This window comes from Taeniopygia guttata, chromosome 2, assembly GCF_048771995.1.
Source record: "Taeniopygia guttata chromosome 2, bTaeGut7.mat, whole genome shotgun sequence".
Classification (NCBI taxonomy): domain Eukaryota; kingdom Metazoa; phylum Chordata; class Aves; order Passeriformes; family Estrildidae; genus Taeniopygia; species Taeniopygia guttata.
Genome location: NC_133026.1, coordinates 123,174,414 through 123,199,318, shown reverse-complemented (window position 1 = coordinate 123,199,318; position 24,905 = coordinate 123,174,414). Strand labels below are relative to the sequence as shown.

Below are 24,905 nucleotides of genomic sequence, written 5' to 3'. Positions count from 1 at the left end.
GGTGCCACGCGGTGCCGAGGTGCGGCAGCACTGCAGAGCGAGGCGCCGCCCTGGAGCCGGGGTGCAGCCGGTGCGGGGCTGACCGAGGGGCGGGCTCGGGGGCGGCTCACCTGGGCGGGCCGTGCCCCACTCACCTGTGCGGGCGGAGCTCGCTCACCTGTGCGGGGCGGGCCATGCCCCACTCACCTGTGCGGGCGGAGCTCGCTCACCTGGGCGGGCCGTGCCGCTGAGTGACGGGCGGCGGCCCCGCCCCGCGGGCACGGGCGGTGCCTCCGCTGCCACCCAGGCGGGGGCGGGCGCCGAGCCGAGCCGAGCTGAGCCGGGGCAGCCGCGCCGGGCGCCGGGACGGGCGCGGGGCCGCCATGGAGCCCCCGCGGGACCAAGGTAGGGCGGGGTGGGCGCTGTCGCTGCGCCCGGGCTGGCGGCGCTCGCAGCCCTTCGCTGCTCGGCCCCGGCCCGCCCAGCCCCGCCGGGCAGGCTGGGCCCGGGGCGGTGCGCAAGGGGCTGCCCGCGGCCTGGGCCGGGCTGCACCGGGCTGGGCTCGGGAAATGCGGGGCGGGCGGCGGCTGCTGGGCCCCAGCCGCGGATGCACGGGCAGCGCATCCCGGCCTTCCCCCGGCGCCTGGCGGGCAGATAAACTTTCTGCTTTCACCATGCAGTAAAAGTAAACCTTTTCCATTACACGAGTGTGCAACTTTCGATTGCCCAGCGCTGTTCGCAGGGTTTGTTGCCTTTTAATTCTCTCCAGCGCGGCGTTGCTCCACAGCTGGCAGCTCTGTTTGGGCAGCTGTCCCTCGGCCCCTGAGCGGCAGCAGTGCTGGCGCCCCTGTGGCTCTGTGGTGCTTCACTGGTGTCCTGGCTGCTGTGGGTGCAACACTTTTCGTAAAACTTCATGGTTTATTGAAACCCAAAAACCTTGGGTCTGCTTGCCCGAGATAGTAGTTGTTGCCCTGATGAAAACTAACGTGAATGCAAGCACAGCATGTTCTCTTGCTGTATAAGCTTATCCCGCAGAGGTGTGGGATATTTATCAAGCCCATTCATTAATTAATTGGAGCCTTTTATATGGTGTGGTACCGAACGGCACGCCAGCCGCTCTCTAGAATAGGTAGGGCAGGCTGAGGTCACGAAGTTACCTGCAGTAATCTAGCAGGGGTGCTTGGCTCATCTCGGTGTCTGTGCCCTTGGGCTGATTTCATTCAGGGTTTTCCTGCTTGGAATGGCAGGAAGCCTGCACTTGTGGCAGCTGGGGTGTTGGAGCTGCAGGAGCTGCTGCGAATGTACCCCTTATTCTGCCACAGTCAAGCTCTGTGCTCTGCCAGCTGAGCAGGCGCCAGCCTTGATTTGCTCCCAGTTAAGTGTTTTGAGGAATGTGTAGTACATCTGTACAATTAACAACGCCCTCCGAGTTTCTCTGTACTTACAGAAAAGGTCAGGCTATCTCTGCCTGACCAGAAGGTAATCTGGTGAGGGACTGAATCACCTCAGGGAGGTTCCTTCAACCATTTTGAAGTCCTTTGTCTGTCTTCAATATAAGTATAATTAAAAACAAAACAAACAAAACAAACAAAACAAACCAACAAATCCCCCCTGCCAAAAAAGAAAGAAAACAACCTCCAAACCCTATTCTTGGATACCAACAAACAGAATTGTGCCAGAAAATAGCAGAACTGTCAGTCCCTTCAGACTTTTAATTCCGACTGCAGGAGCATTAAAACTGATGTCAATATTTGTCTCAAAGTTCTTGAGGCTCTCCTATAAAAAAGGTAAAGATCTTTATTGCAACTGCAGGGTCTTGAACAACTTCTGATGGGACAGGAGAGTAAAATAACATGATCTTTAGAAAACTTTAGTGACAGTCCTGACACTTACAAGAGGCTTGTTTTGCTGTTGTACTCATTTCTGTTATAAATTGCTTCTTATAAGGAGAGTGTTGCACCTCAGGATGTTTATCAGAATAGTGTACCTAGTGTGATGTAAGGGCCTGTTACAGAGCAAATGTGGTGCAACAACTTCTTCCTCTGCCTTCTTTTTGGAGTAATTATGCTGTTTACTTTCATGGTGAGGTGGAGATCTGCAGGTACAATGGGAAAATCTAGACTAGTCAACACACTTGTGCCAGTTAATTAAAGGCTTCTAATACCCTGCCAGTTAGACTTCAAAGACCACCTTTCTTGGCAAACTGGGGTGCTTGCATTGGAAACTGCTTAATGATACAATATTATTACTCACTAAAGCCAACATATATGATTAAAGTCCAGGCCATCAGGTCCTGTCTCTGTACCAGCATAAACATTCTGGATTACCACATCCAAACAGAAATTAATTTGTTTAAAATTGCGAGTCAGAGGTTGTACTCTTTGTTGTTATGGTGACAGCTTTCTCAGATAGCGGTAGTTAGGAGGTAGGAAGAAAATCTAGGTTATTTTTAAGACTGCAGCCAAACTAGACAAGGCTAATGCTCCAGGTGTAGAACGTGCTTAAGTCTCTCCTCTCTCTTGAGCAGTCAGGTTTAGTAGCAGTCCTTAAAATGTTGTTTCTAGCCTACCACCAGCAGCATCAGAATCAATGAGCAACTTTTGACTTGAAATGTTTTCATTGAAGGGATATTTGGACTGGCTGGATGGCTCCATGTGATTCTCAGTGCGCTCCAACAGCTCTGGAAACAGGTCTCCAAGCACTCTGAGTCTCTTGCTCTGTGATTACAGGCACAAAAGCTTTAGTGTCAGCTCAAGCCAAAAGGATATAATATTATTCTGAGATGAGGAGTTCCTTGTTCTGTTGCTTTGTTTTAACTTGCCATGAACAGAAATCTGATTCACTTTATGGACTTGGTTGCTGGATAAATTAATAACTGCAGTTGTGCAGTTAAAGATGCTGCTGTTCCCTCTTCCTTCCTACTCTCCCTCTGCCAAAAGAAAGCAAAACAACCAAACCACACCTGATTTTGCTTGCAAAAAGAGTCTCTCTCTGACTTGTTGCTGTTGGTGCTGATACAGTTTACCAGTGGAAAAATAAGGCTGAAGCTGCCCCTACAGTGGAAGCAGTGTTCTGAGTGAGGAAATTGTGCCACTGAGCAGTCTCACAAACACATGCACCACAGCACAGTTACCTGGTAATGATCCGTCTCCAATGTGATGTTCAGGGGTTCCTCTTATGCTTCAGCAACACTTCACTTATGTAATCTGGTGTTTTTCAAAACATTCAGGTTTTTGTGGTACTTAAAAGGAGTCCCAAAACACTACATGTGATTTCTTGAGAGACTATGTAAGGCTGTCTTTTCCTGGAACCTTGACTTGCAATTTTGGGCTGACAGAATGGACTTTAATATTCTTTTTCATGCAGAAAGAACTTGTTGCTGGCAGTAGGTTTCCCCCATTGTCCATTGGACAAAGCTGCACCTTTTCCTACTGCTTTATTTGTTTCTTATCACTAGGTACTTGCAGTACTGTATGGTTTTTTTTTTTCCACTTAATGTGCAATTGTGAAATCAAACACTAGTAAGTAAATACAAGTGCACAGCTGTTGTGGGAACTGCAAAGAAAGAATGATTTCACTGAGCTGGGTGTCTGTAACAGTGACTTGAATATGACAGAAATATCAGAAGACTTACATGAGTAGGTCCCTTGAACAGCAGCAAGCTTTCATTTATTTTGCAAGAAAAACTGTGTTGGTGGGGAAAGCCTTATTCTGACTCAGGTGGAGGGTCCTGACTTGGTGGGGTGACATTACATAGTTATTTGATGGCATTGCTGGCGTCCTCTCTCAGCCAGCGTGTGAATGAGGTACAGAAATATGGGAGATCACTGTGCTGTGTTGGAGGGACACTGGAGCAGGTGATGCACAGCTGTTGGGTGGGCAGCTGGAGGCTGGAGCAGTGTCAGCTGTTCCTGCCTTCTGCAATGCTTGTGCATTGGGGGGTAACTTGAACTCTTCATTCATACTCACACCCACTTCAGTGGGATATGGAGAAGGGGGCCAGCCCAGTGCTCCAACTGTGGAAAGACTCTGTTGCTTGTGGTGTGCATGGATCCTTTTCTCTGTTCCCTACAAGGAACACTGTCCCAGGCAGTCAATACAGTCCTTCGCTCTGGCAGAGTAAGGTCTACTCTCAGACCTTTTAGTGCAGGGAAAGCTTAGCTAAGAATCTGTGTCCTTTGATCCTCCAAGAGGCCAAGCTGTAACAGCTCAGGGCTTTTAAAATCTGACATGAACCTGATGCAATTCCTTTTTATTCCAGTTTCCCACACTTTGAGGTAGCCCACGAGTTCCCCCTTTCTCCCACTGCAAATGCCCACCAAAATAATGGGAGGCCTTGGAGGCTCAGGCTGACGCTTCTGGCCTAGAATAAAGCACTGCAACTTGGCTTTGGTTTAAGAATGTGCTGGTGCAGGCTGAAGAAGTGCCTTGCTCTGCTTGATCTGGTTGCTTTGTGAGTAAAGTGGGAACAGCTGGTTTTCATGGCTGAAAGTTGGCTGCCATATGTTAGCACCTTTCCTGGCCCAGGCACGAGTGCTGTTCAGCTGCTATGAGCTATGCTTGGAGGCTGCAGAGCACAGCCCCTTCCATCTCCAGAGGCTCTGAGTAACCACATACTGCACTACTCTGCCTTGGGAATGTTATCTTATTAATTTTATGTAATTCATACCTTTATTCATGCTCCTGTCTATCTTGTATGTACGTTCTTTCCCCTTGTCTTCTAAAGCTGATGAATACAGCAGCCTTTGACCGACAACTTCTGCTTTGTGAGCCAGATGTCAGTATAGTCCCAGGAGGAACTGGGTAATAAAGCAAGTGGATGTTGGGGCTTCTGATGCTTTCTGCCATGCAGTGACCCTGCTGGGTGAGGACATCCCAAAATCTGCTTTGGCTGACCTGAGTGTTGTAAAGGCTGCAAAGGCTTGGTCCTGTTTCTTCACAACTGTTTGCTTTTTTAACTGTCCTGGCAGTTTTTTGGCAGGAAGTCCCTCAGCCAGTACAGAAAACTTGCAGGAAAACAAGGGACTAGATTCACCATGTAAAATCAGTGAGCTGTTTGTGGATTGCTGATTCCTGAGGGTGCTGGACATTGATGCAGGTAACGGAGGATATGTGCTATATCTCTTCAAAAAGTGATGTTTCTATGGTAACAGGATACAGTGCAGGGAGTGTTCTTGAAAGCCAATGTTTTTTGACCAATTTTCAAAATAAAATAATCCAAACTCCTGCTTAATTTAATAGGAGAGAGCAACAGTGTCGTTTGCTGAGCCCTGTGCAGCAGATACCTGATGGGTGTGGGGTTTTTATGCTTTTACGAGATGCTGTCCTCCAGGTAGGAGAAGGATGACCCTGCTGTTTCCTCCACTGGAGTCTTTGTAATATGGGCATTTCTGATTTGAGATTTCCTGTATGGAGGAAGGGAGGTGTTTACCCTTGTTCTTTTAATATCCTGCAGTGAGTAAGCAGAAAAATGTCAAACAAAGGGTGACTGAAAGGGAAAGCAAGCATTAAGTGAGATTAAGCACTAAATTGAAATGCTCTCGTTCAGCCAACACAGTCACTCTGTATCAGCTTCAATTTAAGTCTCCAGAGGCACAGCTTAGCTTTCTTTTCTTTTAAAGGTGCAGAGTGTCTTCAGGATTGTTCATGTTTGGGTGTGTTTGCCAGAGTGATTGGGAACCTTCACTGCAAGACCTTGTATTGGAGGACAGACTTTCTATTGGAAGCCTTCCCTTTTGAAAAGGGCTTCAGTAACAGACCAGATACCCATAACTTTCTAATCTGGATCTCTCCTGAAGGTTCAGTGTCACTCCTGCCAGGAAGGAGTGACACTGTCTTCCTCCTGTCTTCCTCCTTTTCCTCTGCCTCTGGTTAAGGGAGCAGAAGTGAAAGAATATATAGCTGTGTGTTGGCTTTGGCTGTTTGGCAGAATTATACCATGAGTCATGTTAACTGGTCTGGTGTATCCTTGCCCTGCTATCCTGATATGCAAACACTTATTTCTGGCAGAGGTATAGATGGCTGTATGGATTTTCTGCTAGTGCAAGTACAAGTACAGCTGTAGGAGTCTGCAGCCACTTGTCCCTGGGTGGAGTAGGGGGAGCAGCGCAGCAAATGCTGGTGTGTGAAAAAATGCTCATTGTGCTGTTGCTTGTGAGCAGAAAGGGGTGGTTTGGTGCTATCTAGAGAGAAACCAGCACTGCTGTGGTGTGACTGCTGTCACTGAAAGAGGCAGTTTTCCTGTTTTGCAAGCTGACTTCTCTATTCCAGAGTGTGAGAACAGAGCAATAAGTGTCCTTGGATGCTGACTGACAGTGGAGTGGCCCAGCAAATGCTGCCTTGGGCAAGCCTGGAATGCTCCCTTTTCTGCAGAACTGAGGTCTGTAGAAACATGCTGTGACACATGTGGTTTGGAGTGGCAGGTTCTGAATCACCCCTCTCCTGCTTGTAGCCTCCCAGCAGAGCAACAAATGTGTACTGTGCCTAAAAACTTCATAGATAAAGAAAAGCACACTTTGTATGTGTACATGTAAAGAAAATCTGTTTATTGCTAGTGTGATTGAAATTTTAGCAGTCTAATTCAATAATTAGTTTAGAAAAAGACTATTATGCACATTAAGTCTTAGTAATAATAAAGTTAATGTACAAACTTAGCTTCTGCACCTTTTTCTTCGTGGTTTACTCATCCTTCCCCTGGCTTCTGAGGGTGGTAGTATCATTTTGTGGTGGCAAGTTGTCATATTGTGACTCCTTTTCTGGGAGGACTAGAATGGTGGTGGTTTCTTCCTCACAGTAGGATCCACTGGAATCCTTCTGTTATGTTTGTTTTTTACACATCTGCTGTTTGTTTCATGGCTTTGCAAGCTCTGTGTTTCATCAAATCTATTACATAAAGTGCCTTTTATATATGCTAAATATTATTCCTTTGTTCTCTGTTATCTCTAGAATAGTTTTGTCCAGCTGCACATCTCCACTGGTGACCGATGACTTTCTTACAGCCATGGGATCTCCATTGTCAACCCCGTGCTCCCTTACTTGTAGCATGCCTATAGTCTCACATTCTATGTCTTTACTCTGAGAACACCAAGTAAAACGAGCCCTTAGGCAAATTAAGAAGGGTAGAGACAGAGCAAGCCTGACAAGTCTCTAGTCCTGGGGCCTTGCAAGCTTGGCTCAAAGCTTATGTCCTGTCACTAGCAATGCCTGTGTTGTACTGTGGGGTAACAAAGAGGCTGGGGAGCACCTGCAGCTTGCTGGGGGTGGTGGGTTAGGCAAGCAGAGGCAGAAGAACAGGTATTTTTCCTGTTTAGCTTTCCCTTGTCTAGCAGCTAGAGGGAAGTGGTGCTTCATCAGAACCCCCTAACCCCCAGGATGAAAAGATGTGCCAAGGGAGGCGCCTGGGCTGGAGTTGGACAGGTGCTCCTCGTGTGCTTTTCTAGGATTAGACTCCATGTATGGCAGTGATGTTGGTTCATGAGAAAAAAATCAAAAAGGTTGAAAACAAAGCTAAGTAATGTTTTTAACTACTCCTTAGCCTGGCAAAACTGTGTATTTCAGTTATGAGCCCTGGGGATGTTGCTTGTGTCTGTTTTGCATTGTTTAATTTTTGCCTAAAGTATTTTAATTAAACTACTATCAGGGATTCCAAGATGAGCAAGAAGTGATCTTACTCATGTCTGTGCTCTGCCTAAATGTATATCACATCATGACATTAGAAAGTCTTGATTAATTTGATCAGGATAGCAGAATTTGAAAGAAACTCCCCTTGTGCTTCTACTCTAGTCATCTCTGTCTGATGTTCATTGCGTTGTTCTACAGCAATCCAGTCTCTGGGAGTAACATATTGTAGTGGACATTTGCAGCTGCTGCCAGGACAGGCTGCCTTTGAAGAAGGCCATGAACTCACATCTTCTGATACCCTGTAGTCCCTGCAGGAGTACATCAGACTCCTGATGTGTCCTTTGCTCTACCTCACACAGGTTCCCAGGAGCGGGGCTGTACAAGGACTTGCCTATAAGCACCTTTAAAGAAGCTGTTCTTTAAGTAGGAACCAGTACTTCCTACTGAAAAGAAGGGTCGGGGTTATGAAATGGGCACAGCTCCCACTGGCCAGAGTGCACCTGTCTCTCTAGTGTCTGATTTTGACTGTTATGCAGAAGAGAAATCCCTTCAGCACATCTTAAAAGTGTTTTGTCTACATCTGAGGAGTCTTGAAAAGCAGAGTGAAGGCAGAGCAGAAAGGCCCCAGATCAGTCACAGTTTTTAACCTGCTGACTGCTCAGAGTTGCTTTGATTACTGCTGGCAGAGGTTAGTTCTGTGCCTGCACGCACACAGGCCTTGGTGTGCATGAGCAGAGCACACGCTGCTGTGCAGGCCGTTTCCATAGCACCAAAAAAATCTGCGCCAGGCAGTCCCTGAAGAGGCTTTGCTGAGCAGCTGACGTGCATTCAGGGATGAGGAGCATCAGAAGTAGTACCAGCCTAGGCATAGGGTGGGAATGGAGCCTGATTTAAATATTGACTTTCCTCTTGCCAGATGTCACTGTCTTGGCAGGAGGAAAACAGGCTGTTTTACTGCAATGTGCTTTGCTTTGAGCTATGAGCTCTTAAAAGCACCATTCATGCTCTGTTTCGTCTCCTCAGCAAGCTACTTGCAAATGTTGTGTTCCAAAACTGCTTTTTTTTTTTTTTTTTTTTACAAGGAGTTTATTCTTGAGTAAAGGGAAAGATCTGAAATGACTTCTTGTCTTTCTCTTAAGACTGCTTGGTGCCTGCATAGCAGGTATGTTTTACCTTCTTGTGCTCTGAGTTGTGACAAGCCTTTTTGTCTGTTGCCTGGGCAGACTCTATAGGTGCTGTGCAGCTCTGGTATCCCAAGAATGTCATGGATGGGTCCACCTGCTGTGTTCAGAGCATTGCCATATGGTCTGTCACCACCTCTGGAGACATTGAAGGAACAGGGGAGAGAAGTTCCTGCAGAGGACCCCAAAGAGAATTGTCTGGACATCTGAAGAAGGTCGCAACCCCAACTTGGTGTTGTCTGAAATTGCAAACTGGTGCTGTGCTGCTGTTTGCCAAGCAGGTGTTCATCCCTGATCTTCTTGTTGAGCAAGACTGAGCACACTGTGGGTCTGGTTTCCTGCTTCTTTCAGGGCTTGGGCCACGGTTGGATCCTTGCACAGTATCTTTTTCTACCAGCTCCTGGTTCAGGGTGTGTGGGGACCTCAGCCCCAAGCTTTTTGGGGGGATCGTGTGAGTCATGGAAGTTGTTGTTTATGTAGTTTAAACACTCTACTGCACTTCTAGCTGGCTGCTACTGTCATATGATTTTAGTGCAGTAATTTGGAAGGAGGGGAAGACTCTGAAACATTACTGTTATTTTCTCCAATAAAGCAGTTGTTAACTGCAGTAAAGATGTGTTTTAGATACCCACTCTAAACCGCCTTGCCTGAAAACCCTGATGAAGGAATAAACAGTTGCTGCTACCATTTAAAAAACTGTTTATAGCAATCAGTCTTAAACACTAGCCTTCCTCAAATACATTTGAATTTCTTAGTGCACTTCTAGTAAATGATGGGGTACAACAGAGACACCTGTCTGTACTTTGTGAACTGCTACTTGAGGTTTATGTATTGATCTTGTTAACACTTGATGTAGCAGAACTAGTGTGGACACTGAGCAGGTAGTAGTATGCTTCTTGGGAAAAGTGAAATGAAGTGACTGAATGTCTCTTTTTGAATATAGCCTTGATTTTTAGATGCAAACAAATTTTGCTTTCCTGCCCTTCAGTTTAATCTTTAAATACTCAGTTAACTTATTTGTTTTTGTTTTGTTTTGTTTTTTCTGGAGGAATCTCTGATTGGTATAGAGGGAAGAATTTGGTTTTGGACTGTGGTGTCTTCAACAGTGGACTTTTCCCAAAGAAATCAGTCTACTGCAAATACATTCTTGATTATTCATTTCCAGCAGTGCTGACATTCAATATAAACTTGTTAAATTCTGTTTAATATCAAAGGAGGAAAAACCAAGCAGCTCATCAGGCATGTAACAAGGGCCAGAGAGGTGCTTCATGTATTGCAGGACATGGCCTCTGTGTGCTGGGCTGCACTGACTACCCACTGATTGGGTTGGTTGGACAATACAGAGCACTTCTGTAAAGAAGCAGGAGTTTCATGGTTTTGCTGGTGTATGTATGGGGATCCTTCAGGTTCAAATGTGGTTTTGAGGACTTGGTTTTAACAGTCCAGCAGTCCTGCAGGGAAGGTGGTTGATGCTTTCATAGCACAGCTGCAATTGTAGGGTGAGCCTTCTGCCTGATGCACCCCTCTCTGAATGCATTGCTTCAAACACCAACTTCTGAGCTACAAGTTGTTCACACTCTTAAGTGTGTAATTTGTTCCTGTAAATTATTCTGGATTAAGGCAACCTGCAGTATATCAGTACAGGCTGGGGATTGAAGGGATTGAGAGCAACCCTGCAGAGAGTGCCTTAGGCTGGTGCTGGTGTATGAAAAGCTGGTCATGAGTCAATGGTGTGCACTTGCAGCCCAGAATACCATTACACATCCTGGGCCTTATCAAAAGCAGCAGTGGCCAGCTGGTCAAGGGAGGTGATTCTGCCCCTCTTCTTGGATCCCATGGGAACCCACCTGGTGTATTGTATCCAGTTCTGTAGCCTCTAGAACAGGACCTCTTGGACCTGTTGAGGCAGGTTCAAAGGAGGGCCCTAAAAATAATGGGAGGGATGGAACACCTATTATATGAGGAAAGGCTGAGAGAAATGAGCTTGTTCAGTGTGGAGAAAAGAAGGTTCCAAGGAAATCTTACTGCAGCCTTTCAGTAGATAAAGGGGGCTTATGAGAAAGATGGTGACAGACTTTTTAGCAGCACCTGTTGTGACAGGACAAGGGATAGTGGTTTTAAACTGAAGGACAGTACCTTCAGACTAGAAAAAGAGAATTTTTTTATTATGAGGGTGGTGAAACACTGGAACAGGTTGCCCAGAGAGGTGGTGGATGCTTGATTCCTCTAAACATTGGAGGTTTTTAGTGGTCCACTGGACATTTGGAAACATTGGATGGGGCTCTGAGCAACCTGATCTAGTTTAATGTGTCCCTAGCAGGGGAAATGGAGCTCCCTTCCAACCCAAACCATTCTGTGGTAAAACAGAGATACTGACCAAATCTTTAGCTGGGAAACATAGACCACCCTTAAAGGGTATTTGAGGCATCCTGCTTTGCTGCCTTTATGTGTGAATTGTGAGTACTATGGTTTATGAGCAGCAGTGAGCAGGGCTAATTTGTTTCTGCACATTACTGAACAGTACCAAGTGAAACCTGTTGGAGTCACTGCTTTGAAGCTGAGTGGTTTCGACTGGTTTCTGTGCCTGTCACTGTGCAGGTTTTTTGGCATGACAGATTTTTGGAGATTGTATAAGAAGGAAAACAACTTGAGTGTCAATGGAATCAGCAGAGTGACTTGCTGAGTACTTCCTCTGTGGTGGGGGAATGTTTTTGGGATAAATAAAAAAGGGAGAGCTTTACTGGAGTGAATGTACACACTTTCATTCTGTGTTAGCACACTGATACGTGAAGTCTTTATTTAGTATGCTTTTGTTTCTTATTTACAATTCAAGACCAATTCACCTTGGTGAATCCCTGAAATGTACTTCCCTCCCATCCCCAATGAAGAGTATTTTCCTATTCAAAAGCAGCGTTTGAGAAAGTGAAAATGTGAGAAGAGGGACACAGAACTCAAAGCAACTTTGTGTTTTGTCAAGAGGAGCTGAGAAGACTTTTTAATATTTTTAGAAGGGAAAACTGATGAATTAAGGATAGAGCAAGTAAAATAACTTCTCCAGTCTTCCTGTTCCAAGGTAATATTACTGTAGAGGCCTTGTTTCCCCTTCATGCAAGGTGGTGCCAGCAGCATTTCTGAGGGATGTGGTGGCTTCTTAGTAATAATGCTGTATCACAGCTCCCTGCTACAGGGCAGTAATGACAAACACTTGTTGATTGACAGCTGAGGACTAGCAGTATGCAAGGCAGTGTTTCAACTTCCACCTCTTCAATATCGTGGTCAAGTTTTTACCAGAATGAAAAATTGTGGATTGCATTATTCATAGATGTTTAAGCTCTGAGTTATTCTGAGTGGTTTTTTGTGCTGATGACCAAGCTGTGATGTGCCAAATCTGATGTAACAATAACCTGGGTACCAGCTAGAGCAGTCCTTAACCATAAAATTTGAAAAGTTTACCAGACTAATCTGTTAAACACAATGAAGCCATTAAACTAGGGCATGACCAGCACTCAGAATGGCTATGAATACATGTATTTTTTTGTTTGACATTTACAGTTGTGAAATGAGCTGTGTGGTAGATTAGCTTGTGCAATAGGGAGTGATGCTAAACTTAGATTTCACATTGCAGTGTAAAGCTTTATTCTTGGAGTTTGCACTGATGTGTTGTTTCAGGTCAAATATTGGGAAGAGGCAGCTTGTGGGACAGTGCAATTCTGGAGCAGCTGGTCACTGAAATCAGTGGAGGCTGCTTTCTTTACCAAAAAAAAACCCCAACCACAGATCCCAACATAAAAAACCCACAACCAACCAAACCCACATAAAACTTAAAAAAAAAACAAACCCAGTCACCCCCTCCCCTTCCTTTCTTTCATTTCCTGTCTGCTTTTAGAGATGAAGCTCAATATCCTTCAAACTTTGGTTCTTTAAACCTGCACCTGCCCCTGTAGTTTTCATCACATCTACTGCACCAGAATCAGGAAAAATACCTGACTGACTTTGGAAAGACCTATCTAATGCACACAGTTTGGTCCAGTATAATATATTTCAGTAAAATGAATAGTTAAACTAATTCTACTTATTTTGCTGTGAAATATAAATGAGGAGCCTGGATGCTTATGTAAGCATGCTGATATTTAGAAAAACTTCCCTTTGTATGGAATAGACTGGAACACAACTAGATGGTGCATGAATATATTAATATTGCTTGGAGCTCTTAAAAGATTACTACTTTCATGATCTAAAGCTGTGTAGGTTGTTAAAAAGGAGATAGAGGTTGCCTGTAATATCACCCAGCAGCAAAAAGTAGCATCTCATGTCCAAAGTCTGATCTGATGAAAGCAGGTATGCTCGAGTCTTCTAGGACCTGAATGTCCTTTAAAGCTTTATATCTTTTTGTGGAATCATCACTGAACAAACTTGCTTGATCCTTATCTTTGCCACCTTCAGCTTTTGGAGTGATTAGTGTTTTATGACTGTCTGTTGATTTGTGTGACAGCAGTATGTCTCTAGGCTAACGGTTTCATTTAATTTACTGTCCTAGTATGACTTGGAGTAGGGGCAAATGTCTCCTAACAGGATTTAGTCAGCTCAAGCAGCACTAAAAGTCAGTCAAGGACATATCAATCGGATAAAATCTCAGAGTACTTATTAATGTAATGGCAGCTTCAGTGGTTATAATAATCTAAAGGTAGATGCATTATCTGCATTATATTAGGAAAAAAAACAAACTGGTCAGTGTAGTTGGTTTGTTAATGAATTGCTGCTGGTTGCTGCATGCACAGTTGCAGGATTCTCCTTCTTATCTGTTAAATGAGATTAAGAGCAGTGCAGAAGCTCACATCCTGAATTTGTCCAATTTGCAGGCCTGGCAGGATGTGGCCAAGGTCCTTTAAGTAGTGATAGCTATTGATCCAAATCTGTTTGGAAGCACTGTAGGAATTGGTGCCTCCCGGCTAGATGTGGAATTTAGCAGTATGGGCAAGCAGCAGCCACACTCCATCTGGAACAGGACACTTCAAGTACTGCACAGTTGAATGGGTGACTGGTAAAGTGCTGGACTATAAAGGAATAGCTAATGTGTCTTCTTTGATGCTGCAGGGAAAACAAACTTATTCTGGGTTTTCACAACTTATTCTTGTGCTGCTGCACAAGTACTTTATACCAGCAACCTGGTGGTGTGCCATTAGCACTGCTCTGTTAGGTCTTAGTTTCTTACGTTTAGGAGGGTGCACTGAAACTCTGCAGTGTGAGAAATGTAGATGAAAAATAAGAGCTTGTCTTCATTATGGGCTTATCTGCTTGGAAAAGCTGTAAGTGGCTCAGTGTCTATTGTCAGCTTTTAGGTACCTCTTGAACCGGCTGGTTCTCTGAAGGATTTGCAGCAAAACCCATTACTGGTCTAAAGATGTGAATTGACTGGTTGAAGAAGGGGGATCAAGAGCAGGTTCCTATGACCTGAAACATTTCTTTGCCGTATATGTCTGTGAATTTATTGTACTAGTGCACTTTGCTGCTGACTGGGCAGTTTTACAGATATTTCATACTATGCTCTCAGATAAGCCAAGAGCAGAAATGTTAATAGGATTTCTATACATCTTGCTACTTGCAGTTGCTTGCCTTTGAGAAGTTGTACTTTAAGTTTTATGTAATTATACTTGTTTGACAGTACAAGTCAAAATCGTAAACTTACTTAGTCAAGTCCTGAGAAGGGAAAAAATCTGGTGGTTTGTCATTATTGCTAAGCAAAAAGCTGATCTTAATCCTGGATAGCAGAATAAAGTGCCAGGGTACAGCAGGAGTGCACCTTAACCATGTAACCAGTAACTTTTGTGTGGTAAAATTAGCAGTACTTCTAGAAAATGTCTCCTTTTGAAAAATAACTCCTTTTGGTGTTATGTGTGCATCCTTTGCGGAAGCTCATGTGGAGATTACTGTGCTCTGACTATTTTGGGGAGATTTGTGTGGTTGTGCTAAAAATTACTGTGTCCTGAGCACAGAAGTGACTCTCCCAGTGCTTCTGAAGGGCAAGCTGACATTTCTAGATGAACTGACATGTGTTTGGAAGTTTTTGTATCTGCTTTTTTCTGGGCTGAGGAACTTCGCTAGGGGAACCTGAGAGCATGCAGTAGAAAGAGTTACTGGAAGAGTAAAGGAAACTGAACTGGAGTGGATGAAAAATTGAGGAGTCTGAGAAGGGAATTCAAAGACTTAACTTGAGCCTAGTTTCCTTGGGTTCTGTGCAATTGATAAAGGGTAAAAGGAGGAGAGGCTCGTGCTGAAAGGCAGCTTTAGCTCGGTGACACCAGTAGTTTAATTGTCTACTGCAACTTTTTCTTTCTGTACAAGAGTGAACTCTTCCTGCTGAAGAGGCATACATTCACTTCCCTCCGGAGAAGGGGGTGTCGGGGGAAGTAGATGGCTTTTTTACTTGCCAAGAGCTTCTTCTGTGTCTGGAGTCACATGTTAGGCCCAAAAAGTTGCTTGCTCATTCATTTAGTGAGCAAAGTGTAAGCCTGTCCCTTTTATGAAAATACAGGAGATGTTTTTCCCCTCCCAGAATTTGTCAGCTACCTTTTTCCTGCAGCCTGGTAACAGAAACCAGCATAGTCTCTACTGCTGCAAATGCTTTTGCTTTGCTTGTCAGACATAATAATACTCCTATGCACTAGGTAGATGAGCAGATTTGAAAAGTCTCCCATGAAGTCTCTGTCCATATCTCAGTTTAGAAAGTGTGGGAGAAAATGGTACTTTATTCTGTCAGCAGGTAGGTATTTGTAAATCTACTTCACAAGATGAAGGGTGAGCCACAGACCTCCCCAAAGGCAGGGTGCCAGGACTCCTTTTGTTCCTGAAGAAGAGAGGTCCCTGGAGGATCCTTGGAGAACCTGGGGGAGCAGCCCGTGACCTATTACAGCCATTGGGTTAATCACAGGATAGTTAAGGTGGGAAGGACCTCTCGAGGCTCAACCCCTGTGGGCATTCTCAGTTCAGTCAGAGAGAAAGGAGAGTTTCTAAGCAGGCTCTAGCCTGAACTGAGGATACCCATAAACCCCTCTGTTAGGGCAGGGGCACCTGGAGCTGGTTGCCCAGGACCATATCACAGAATGGTTTGAGTTGGAAGGGAGCTTAGCGCTCATCAGTTCAGCCCCCAGGCATGGGCAGGGATGCCACCCACTAACTAGATCAGGTAGCTCAGGACCCATCTAACCTGGCCTTGAACACTTCCAGGGATGGGGTATCTGCCACTTCTGGGCAACCTGTTCCAGTGTCTGACTGAAAAAATCCTCTGAGAAAATAATTTCTTACTAATGTCTAATGTAAATTTCTCCTCTTTTAGTTTGAAACTGTTCCCCCTTGTCCTGTCACTATCTACCTACAAAGTAAAAAGTTGTTCTTCCTCTTTCACAAGTCCTCCTTAGATACTGGAAGGCTGCAATGAGGCCTCCCTGGAGTCCTCTTTATGCTGAACAACCCCAACCTCCTCAGCCTGTCTTTGTAGGGTCTCTTATAGAGAGATCATCTTTGTGACCTTTCTCTGGGTCAGCTCTAGCAGGTCAATGCCCTTCTTTGCTGAGAACTTCAGAGCTGGATGCTGTGCTTTACTTGGTGTCTCTCAAGGGCAGTGTAGAGGTGGAGACTCACCTCCTTTGACGTGCTGGTCACTCTGCTTTCAGTGCAGCCCAGGATGTGTTTCGCTGTCTGGGCTGTAAGCACACACTGGTGGCTCATGTCCGGCTTTTTATCCACCCAAGTCCTTCTTTGCAGGGCTGCTCTCAAGGACTTCTCCCATCCTGTACTCGTATCTGGGATGTCCTGACTCAGGTGCAGCGCCTTGCACTTGGACCTGTTGGACTTGATGAGTTTATCCAGGTTCTTCTGGATGGCACCTTGTCCTTCTGTTCTGTCACCCGCACAGTGCAGCTTTGTATCATCTACAAACTTGCTGAATGTGCAGTTCTTGCCACTATCTGTGTCATCAATAAAGATATTAAAGACTACTGCTCCTTGATATCCATGCCCACCTTGATGATCATGTCCAGATGCCTTTTGAATATCTTGAAGAATGGATTTTGTGAAGTACTTACCCTAAACCCTTGTTGCTTGCATCAAATTGTGTGCTGCTTGGTTGCTTCAGTACTTTTGCCCTTGATAGTAAATGATTGAATTTCTGTGCTACATCAAATCCAGACATCAACTTGGTGATTACATGGTGGGAGCTACTGAGTACCACAATCAATGAAGATTTTATTGGTATTATTAAGGTACTGCTAAGATTACAGGGGGGGCTTTTTTGGTGTTTTTAATTTTATATATCACAATATGTAATTCAGCTTAATGTGTAATTGAATTTGCTTTGTTCTTAAAACCTCAGTGTCGATTTCATGGTGGGACCTGGTAACAAAGGGTCATGATGGTGGACTTTTCTGGAGCTGCTTTTGAGAAATGGAGGCTCTGGGATGCTGTGTTAAAAGAGGAAAGTTTGCTTTAAGAGTGCAGAAAAGCAGTCTTGTCTTCTGAGGGAGGCTGAGAGTCACTCCAGAGTCACTCAAATAAAATTTTAAATTAGATTGCAAGATTACTTACTGAAACTTTGCTTGAGACAATCCCATTTCTGCATTGCAGTGTTCCTAATCTTTTCCAGCTATCATCTAGCTGGAGCTCAGCACTGTTTCTTTACATTTTTGACAGGGTCAGTCTCTTGCCTGAGGGATGGGAGTCTATAGAGAATGGCAGCATAATTGGGATAAGTGGCTGAAGTGAAATAACTAAATACATTCCTCTAAAATCTACCAAACAGTGTTTTAACTCTGTTAATCTCACTTGGAAGTGTTCCTCTGTGTTTGCAGGGCTTGATCTGACTTCTCCCAAGTCAGTGCAAACTCTAATCACTGGTTTTGGTGTGGTACTTTGTGTTTGACCTGGTGGTTCTTTTTCATAGATCGGAAAGCTTTTCACCTGTTACTGTTGGAGCACTGTTTGAGACACATAACTTTGTTATAAATCTGGGATTTCTGCCTAATCTTTTAAATGCTGAAACACTTGCAAGGTAGTAGAGAATATGTGCAAATATAGAGAATATTGCCTGACATGAATGGGTTAAGTATTTTACTGTAGTGTCAGCTTGTCTAGTCACAGAACATGCTGGAGCGTGGATCTACTCCCTCACAAGAGCTCAGGAAATTAGTCTGAGTTTATAATTGGATTGAGAGGAGAGATGAGAGCTGCTGACTTCTCCAAGACGTGCGTCAGCTGTCTGAAATTGTGTGGGCTGAGACTTTGGTTTAAGAGAAGAGCAATACGGGCAATCCCCTGATCCCTACCTGTAACATTTGGAAATGTTTGTGTTCCAGGGAGATACATCTTTGAAGAGGTGGTGGTTATTTATGGTGGTTTTTTCTTTGGGTTTTTTGTTTGTTTTAATAAGAGTAAGTGAAGGCAGCACTTAGGCTAGAGAAAGTACTGGAGAAGATATTTTCTGTACAAAGAACTGTACTGAATGATGTAGTTGTATCAGGCAGAGTTTGTCCAGAGAAAGCATGTGAAGGAGGCTGAAGTACTGAGATTAATATGATGTTGAGTTGTGCCCTGCTAGAAGGCAGCAGATGCTTAACCCCTTCAGCCACATTCTGCTGAGCATTACTAACGGGGCTGCAGAAGCCTGTGCTGGTACTGTTCAGGAATTGCTGTAGCTGTGCAGCTCCATTCATGTTAAGCACAAATCTCAGGGGACTGAAAGAAGTGTGTGCTGTTAAAAGAAGGGGAGAGAGCACAATGTGGAAATAGGAGCACTAATATACAAATTTCAGGCTTGTTTAGTCTTTGGATTTCTGTCCTCTTGCTTCACAGCATCTTTTTCTCTTAATGCAGTTTTAAGGTCTCAGATCGGGTGTGGAAAGGCTTTACTTGTCAGTAAACTGGTAAGACTTTGAAGATCAAATTGATGCTACAGAATCTAGATTGGTTTAAGATGCTTAAGTAGCTTTATGGCTCTTAAAATGGCTTATGCCATCTAAAACTGTTGGAGTGGGGAGAGGAACCTGACTGTTGCTGCCTGATTGGGATCTACTCGGGAAAGATGGGGGTGGTGGAACACCACCTGGCTGGAAATCTTGGCCCCAGACACACTTACTGGAAGGCCTCTTACCAATCTTGTCTCTTAGCAGACTGCAGAAGTTGAAATTCAGACCAAGTATAGGCTGAGAAATCAATTGAATCTCCACAGGCAACCTTGAAATAAGAGACTGAATCTTTTTGCTATGCCCACAAAGAGCAAGCGCTTCTTGCCCCTCTTCCCCCTCTTTGTCAACAAAGTCTTCCTATCATTTTCCCTTATTTTCTTTTGCTTGCTTGATAAGTGCTGGAGTCATGATAGCCTTGCCAGAAGTATGAGCTGTGGTGCACAAGTCTTTACTGATTGTTAATGCTACATAGTTACCTGGGAAAGCTTTAAGTACACTCTGTAACCTTAACAGAGGAGATTACAACATAGTTAGTGGTAGGAATTGTGATGGTAATGCTTTGCTGAGGCTTGCCAAGCCTTTCTGAGGCACTTGTGACATTCAGTTGAACTTGTCAGTGATTGGTTCAAGCATCCTTGACAGAAGGTATCTACCTTTGTGCCAGTCTCTCAGACACCAGCTTCTAAAATGCCAAGGATGACTTAAGTACTAACCTCTAAGTTATCCTGAGGTGTTAAGGGCAAATGAATGTTTGTTCTGGAACGGCAAAATCCTCGGTTTTAATCCCTTGCATAGTAAGTGAAAAACAATTGCTACTTCATTCTGGAACAGCTCCTTCCTTAGACTTCAAGATCTTTGCAGGTATCAAGACCTTGCAGGTGGTATCTGCAGTAACAACCAAGGTATACAGTAAAACTGAATTTGCAATGCAGGGCAAAGAACAGAGATACTTGAGGATGCACGGTTAATTACTCTGAGCCATGTAACAGAAGCCTAAATGTATGCTTCAGCTCTGAAATGTGTGTGTTTTGCCCTGGGAAGGCAGCATCCATCTATTAAGGTATGGCTCTACAACCTCAGTTCCACCTCCAGCCAGCTGCAAGTGCTCTGAATTATTGTGAAGGAGAGGAAGCCCATCCAGAGGATGTTTTGGTCATGAGAGGGCCCTTTAGAAAGGCCTCATAATGTGCCTGTTTTCATAGTGTACAGAAATCTTGATTGCTGCGACTGTAAGAGCTGCTAAACTGGTCAGAAAGCTTCACAGTGCAGAGAAAAACCTTGATTTTTGGATCTGTGCAGCTGCTGTTTGTTATCCCCATCCTGGTTTGTTTCCTTAGGTCATCACTTGAATTTGAAAATCTCTTGGAGAGAGATTCATTCCTCCTCTAAATGCACCACAGCGAGCAGAACCTATCTTCTTTAGACTGCCTTTAGGCAGTGTGGGGGAGTGCTGCCTTGCTCTGCCCTGGATCCCTGGATGTGCTAAGGAACTTTGGGGAAGAAGCAGATAAAATGATTGTTATGGCTGGCAGGGGATCTCTTAAAAGTGGAGATTGTCTTCCCTGAAGTGGATGAGTTAGGAATGACAGCCTAGAAGTTGTTGTACAGGAGATTTGGAAGGGTGGGCTGCAGTTCTTTCTCTCTACAGAGAGATTGACTTCAGTTTGAAGACCATCAAATTTCCCTAAGTGATGAGGAAGACACTTATTCAACAAAGCAGCTTCCTTCATTAGCAGGTGGGATTTGTACCTGAGAAAAGTGAGGAGCAACACTCTGTAAAGTCCAGAAGGTAAGAGAGCAGGAGGCTCATGTGTTTAGGTGATGTGTTTGGTAGGTGCTGTAGCAACCCATCTGTCTGGCCACTATAATTGAGCAAAGAGAGGAACTTGAAGTAAGGAGCACTTGCATGGTGTCCCTCTCTTGGCAATGACCTTAGAACAGTAATATATCTGTAATATTTCTAAAAACTAGAGATTGTCTTGGGTGACTTCTGGACTTGTGCTTAAGCTATGCATAAGGAGGAGCAAAAGCACAATTCAGCCTCTCAGGTGGTAGCTCAGATTTGTAATTCAGCAAATCTTCCCTGTAAGCCAAATGTATGTTCCAGCAGTGTGCCATGTCCTGTATGTGTCTCTGACTACACTGAAGAGGTGTTGAAGAGTTTGGCCCATACAGATTTCTATCAGTAGGGGTGGCAGGCCAAGTCAGTGGTTGAGACTGGCAATCCAGATATCTCTAGGGACATGAAACAAACTTGTGCACTACAGAGATACAGGAAGAGTACCAGATTTTTTTTTTTTGAATGTTTGGTAATGGGTAAATCTGATTGTAGGGAATTTCCTGTAAAAACAGGAATGTAATGTTTGCTCCAGGAAATGCCTAGGAAATGGTATTCTTGATTGTTAGCAGGGATCGACAGATTTTCATAAGGGGTTCTTTTTCCTATAACAGCTACTTGCAGTTGTAGCCAGCTAGCACTGACCATTGTTAAAGTGAATGATTATCTAGGGTGAGGAAAAAGTTCTAGGGTGTAGCCTCCCCTTCTCTCTCTCTGTGTTGGGAGAGTGATGGTAGAAAACACCCAGCTCTTTGTGTGCCACATCTGATAATTTGTCATTTTGCCTTACCCAGTTAGCACAACTACTGCCTGAGCCTTTTGCACAGAAGGCAGCCCCTGACTGCTGAGTTATACAAGGGAAAGCTGCGAAGAACAATCTGTAGCTGTTCATATTAACAAACTTGGTTAATAGAGTATATTATTACCATAGTTGTGTTGCAGTTTTCTGCTGCCTCTGGATGCTTTAACCACAATATGTGACCAAAGCTGTGACCTTTGCCAGGTGAACTTTGCAGTATTTCTGGCAGATGTCACAGCTATGTGTCAGAAATGCAAGGAGGCGTTCTATTTTCTTCTTTTCAGTGGGATTGGAAAATAGCAGAGACCTGTATTTCAGGCTCCAGCACTCTCATTGTTATGAGCCTGCAGGTACTCTTCACCAGAAGTGAATGTAGGTCTTTAGCCTAAAGGATCTGCTTTTTAATTAGCTGGAAGGTCTGTTCCTGTGGCAACTGACTGACTGCAGTGGAAATGGGAAGTTAAAATTCCAGAAGGGGTGTGCTTTCTTCTCACATGCCCAGGAATTATTTTGCTTGGACTTGACTTCGGAATGCTGCACGGCTCCTTCACTTCTCTGGAATAATGCCTAATCAGTAGTGCCTAATCAGCTCTGTCCTTACTGTGCAGGAAAAGATTAACTTGCATTTGATTATGCTCCTCTGTGTGCAGGATGCAGTGAGAATCCCAGGTGAAGGTGTGGGGTTTGGGAGGAAATTGTTGCTCAGCTCTAAAGATGATCTACATTGCTAGTAACCTTGTGTTTTCAGTGAAAGAAGCTGACCTTGAAATAAAAATAAAACAATGTAGTGAAGTGCTGCAAAAATGTGCTGAGTGCCTCTTTTAGGTAAGAAGCATTTCTGTTTCCCAGAGTTGAACCTTAAAGGCCTGGCATGAAGTCAGGTGGCTTATGTAAGTTGATCTTTCTTTATGGTATATGTGTCAAAACATAAATATATTTCAGGCGATGCATTACTGCTGTTACTGGCTGTTCTAAGCAATGCTGGTTGAAGCACCAAGGATATACTTCATAAATGTTTAACAACCCCCTCCCCCAAACAAAACTCTCTCAGACCCAGATATGTTTAGCCTCATGAGCAAAAATCATAATGCACATTAGAATGTCCATCAATAAACCTAGGAGGTGTTTATAGCCCAGCCTTCAGAGAGGAGTGCTGCTCTCTCATATTCTGAATTTACACTATGGTGTGATACCTGGGCAGCAGAGACTGAGTTCTCACTGGTGGTTATTACACTGATGCAAACAGCTGGAGAAATAGCTATGCACACAGAATTTTCCATTAATCAGAGGAAAAAGTCCAACACAGATGGTATATAGGATAGATTATGGCTGGTAATCCTTTTGTGTCCTAGAAGATTAAGGATATCCTGGTGTAGCAGCAGTCAGCTGACCTTTTTTTATTTAAACGATTGAACATAGTTGATGCAGTTCTGCAGAGGACCAAGGCTCTTCCAGAAGCCATGAGTGGTGCACTGTGAATGTTTGTTAAAGGAGTGGTCTGTTTAAGTCCAGCCTCAGTTAGAAATTTACAGGAACTTAACTTTGTGCCATGTAAACAGCAGCAGCTACAGGATGGCTAAGAAATCACTTGCTAGACAGCTCTATCATATGTAGCAGAGCTGAATTCTCCGAGGAGGCACAGTGAGTGTCATGTGGAGAAATGGAGGGTTTCTGAATCCTGCTGTCTGGGTCACCCCAGAAGGCGAAGATGAATGCTTCAGTGGAAGAAGAGGATGGCTGCGCGTGCTGAACTGTCTGGCATGGATCTGTATGAGGATTACAAATCACCCTTCGATTTCAATGCTGGAGTGAACAGAAATTATCTTTACTTGTCGCCTGGCATAAACCTTTCTCCACCTGGATCACCTACACTGGCAAAGTCTGGTAACTTTCTTCTCTTCCTTCCTTAAAATCTCTACATGAAATGCTTAGCAATTAATACCTGTAAAACTTCTCAAATTAAAAATCTATAAAAGTTAGCCTCCTGTTAATTCTGGTAGTGTGTTAGCTTCAGTGTGTCATGTAGATAATATCTCATGTGTTATACATTTACCAGCTTTGCATTATTTGTTATTTATTCAGCAGAAAGGCAGTTTGAGGGAAAATGAAGAGGCAAAAACAATTAGGAACAAAACTTGTGCAAGATTGGAATAACTTGCCTACAGTTTGACTATTAGATTTTTTGGGGGGAGGAGGTAAAAATTGCATTTTTAGTAGGACTTCAGAGCTCTGGATAGTCTAAAATCTGCTTTTGCCTTAATACTGAAAATCTCACTGATTAAAAAAAAATATCTCTAAAACCTTTACTCCATTCCACCTGGCATTTAAAATGCTACAAACCTTCCAGCTGCAGATACGAGCTGCACTGGGACTGCCTTGTGCTGTGCTGCAGTGACATCCATTTAGTGCTTAACCCAATGAGTTTCTTGCTGGTAGCCTGTTGTACAGAACACCTATAGCTGTGCCTTCTAACACATCTAGTCTGGTTTTCTGTCGTCATTCCTTTTTACTCCTTGCTTCCAGATGTAATCTTCTAAAATAATTTTAAATATAGAAAGCTTAGACCTACTTCAGGTGTGGCAAAACAAAGTTACACAGGTGTTAATTTTATTTTAATGGGCTTGTTACTCAAAATTTTAAAGAAACATGCATCCCATGGGGAACCTCTGTGTGAACTATAACAACCCTCTCGGTGAACTTGATGAGCCAGGGGCTACTGGGAAACAGTGGTCAGCATTCACTTCTGCAATTTCTTCATCTCTCAGCTCTTCTAAAGGAGAGGGGAAGCAACTCTCCGTGTCAGGTGATGATGCATCACCATTACCACCAGCCTTTTCCGGGCTTTATTTTATTTTATTTTATTTTTCATTCACTTTGAATGAATATCTATTTAGCATTTGGGAGAATCCCAAGAATTTTCTCCCCCAGGTTGAAGAAATATGTCTCACTTTGGCTTTTTCACTGAGATAAATGGGAAGCACTTAAATTTGATTTTTCTTATATACTGCATAGTAAATATGCTCTGTAGTACTGTATGTTACTCAAGTGTTAGAGTGGTTTTATATCTTTGCAAAACCAGCTTGTTCTCCTGAACTATAACAAGCACCTTTTTTCTTTAGCTTTGCGAACTGTATAGTGATAATCACAATGCTCATTCTGAGTGTCGCATGCAGAACATGTTGGTGTGAAAAAAAGCTTTCTGGAGGTTAACCCACCCCCACCCTGAGGCTGCTCATCCAAAATGAAAAGTACTTCTTAAAATGGCTCCTGTTTGCTGCTGATCTCTGAATTCAGGCTGGGGAGGTGGGGACTTCTGGTCAAAATGGAGCATGAACTTGGGTTGAAACTGGCCAAAGCAAACCACAAATCAGAAAAACTGAGTGTTAATTGAATTACTCTAATGCTTTGCCTACCCTGGCAGAATAATAGGGACTTAAATGCCATTTCCCTGAATGTGGTCCATGGAGTCCTAATCAACTAACTTGCTCGTGTCTTTATTTGGTTCATTTAAGTAGATCTAATAAACTGCTGGG

General features: G+C 44.0%; 1 protein-coding gene across 8 annotated transcripts in view; it reads left to right on the top strand.

Annotated features, from left to right (window-relative positions):
• Positions 1–224: 224 nt before the first annotated feature.
• TPD52 (tumor protein D52) overlaps positions 225–24,905 on the top strand; it is a 121,411-nt gene continuing 96,730 nt past the window's right edge. For 3 of the 8 annotated variants that reach the window (XM_032747005.3, XM_032747003.3, XM_032747002.3), the window contains exon 1: positions 225–384. In XM_032747005.3, the coding sequence (XP_032602896.1) occupies positions 363–384 (22 nt within the window). In that variant the 5' untranslated portion in view covers positions 225–362. Of the gene's footprint in view, positions 385–20,494; positions 20,526–22,598; positions 23,257–24,905 lie in introns of those variants that run through there. The other 5 variants (XM_032747007.3, XM_032747006.3, XM_032746999.3 and 2 more) reach the window with 5 other exon arrangements.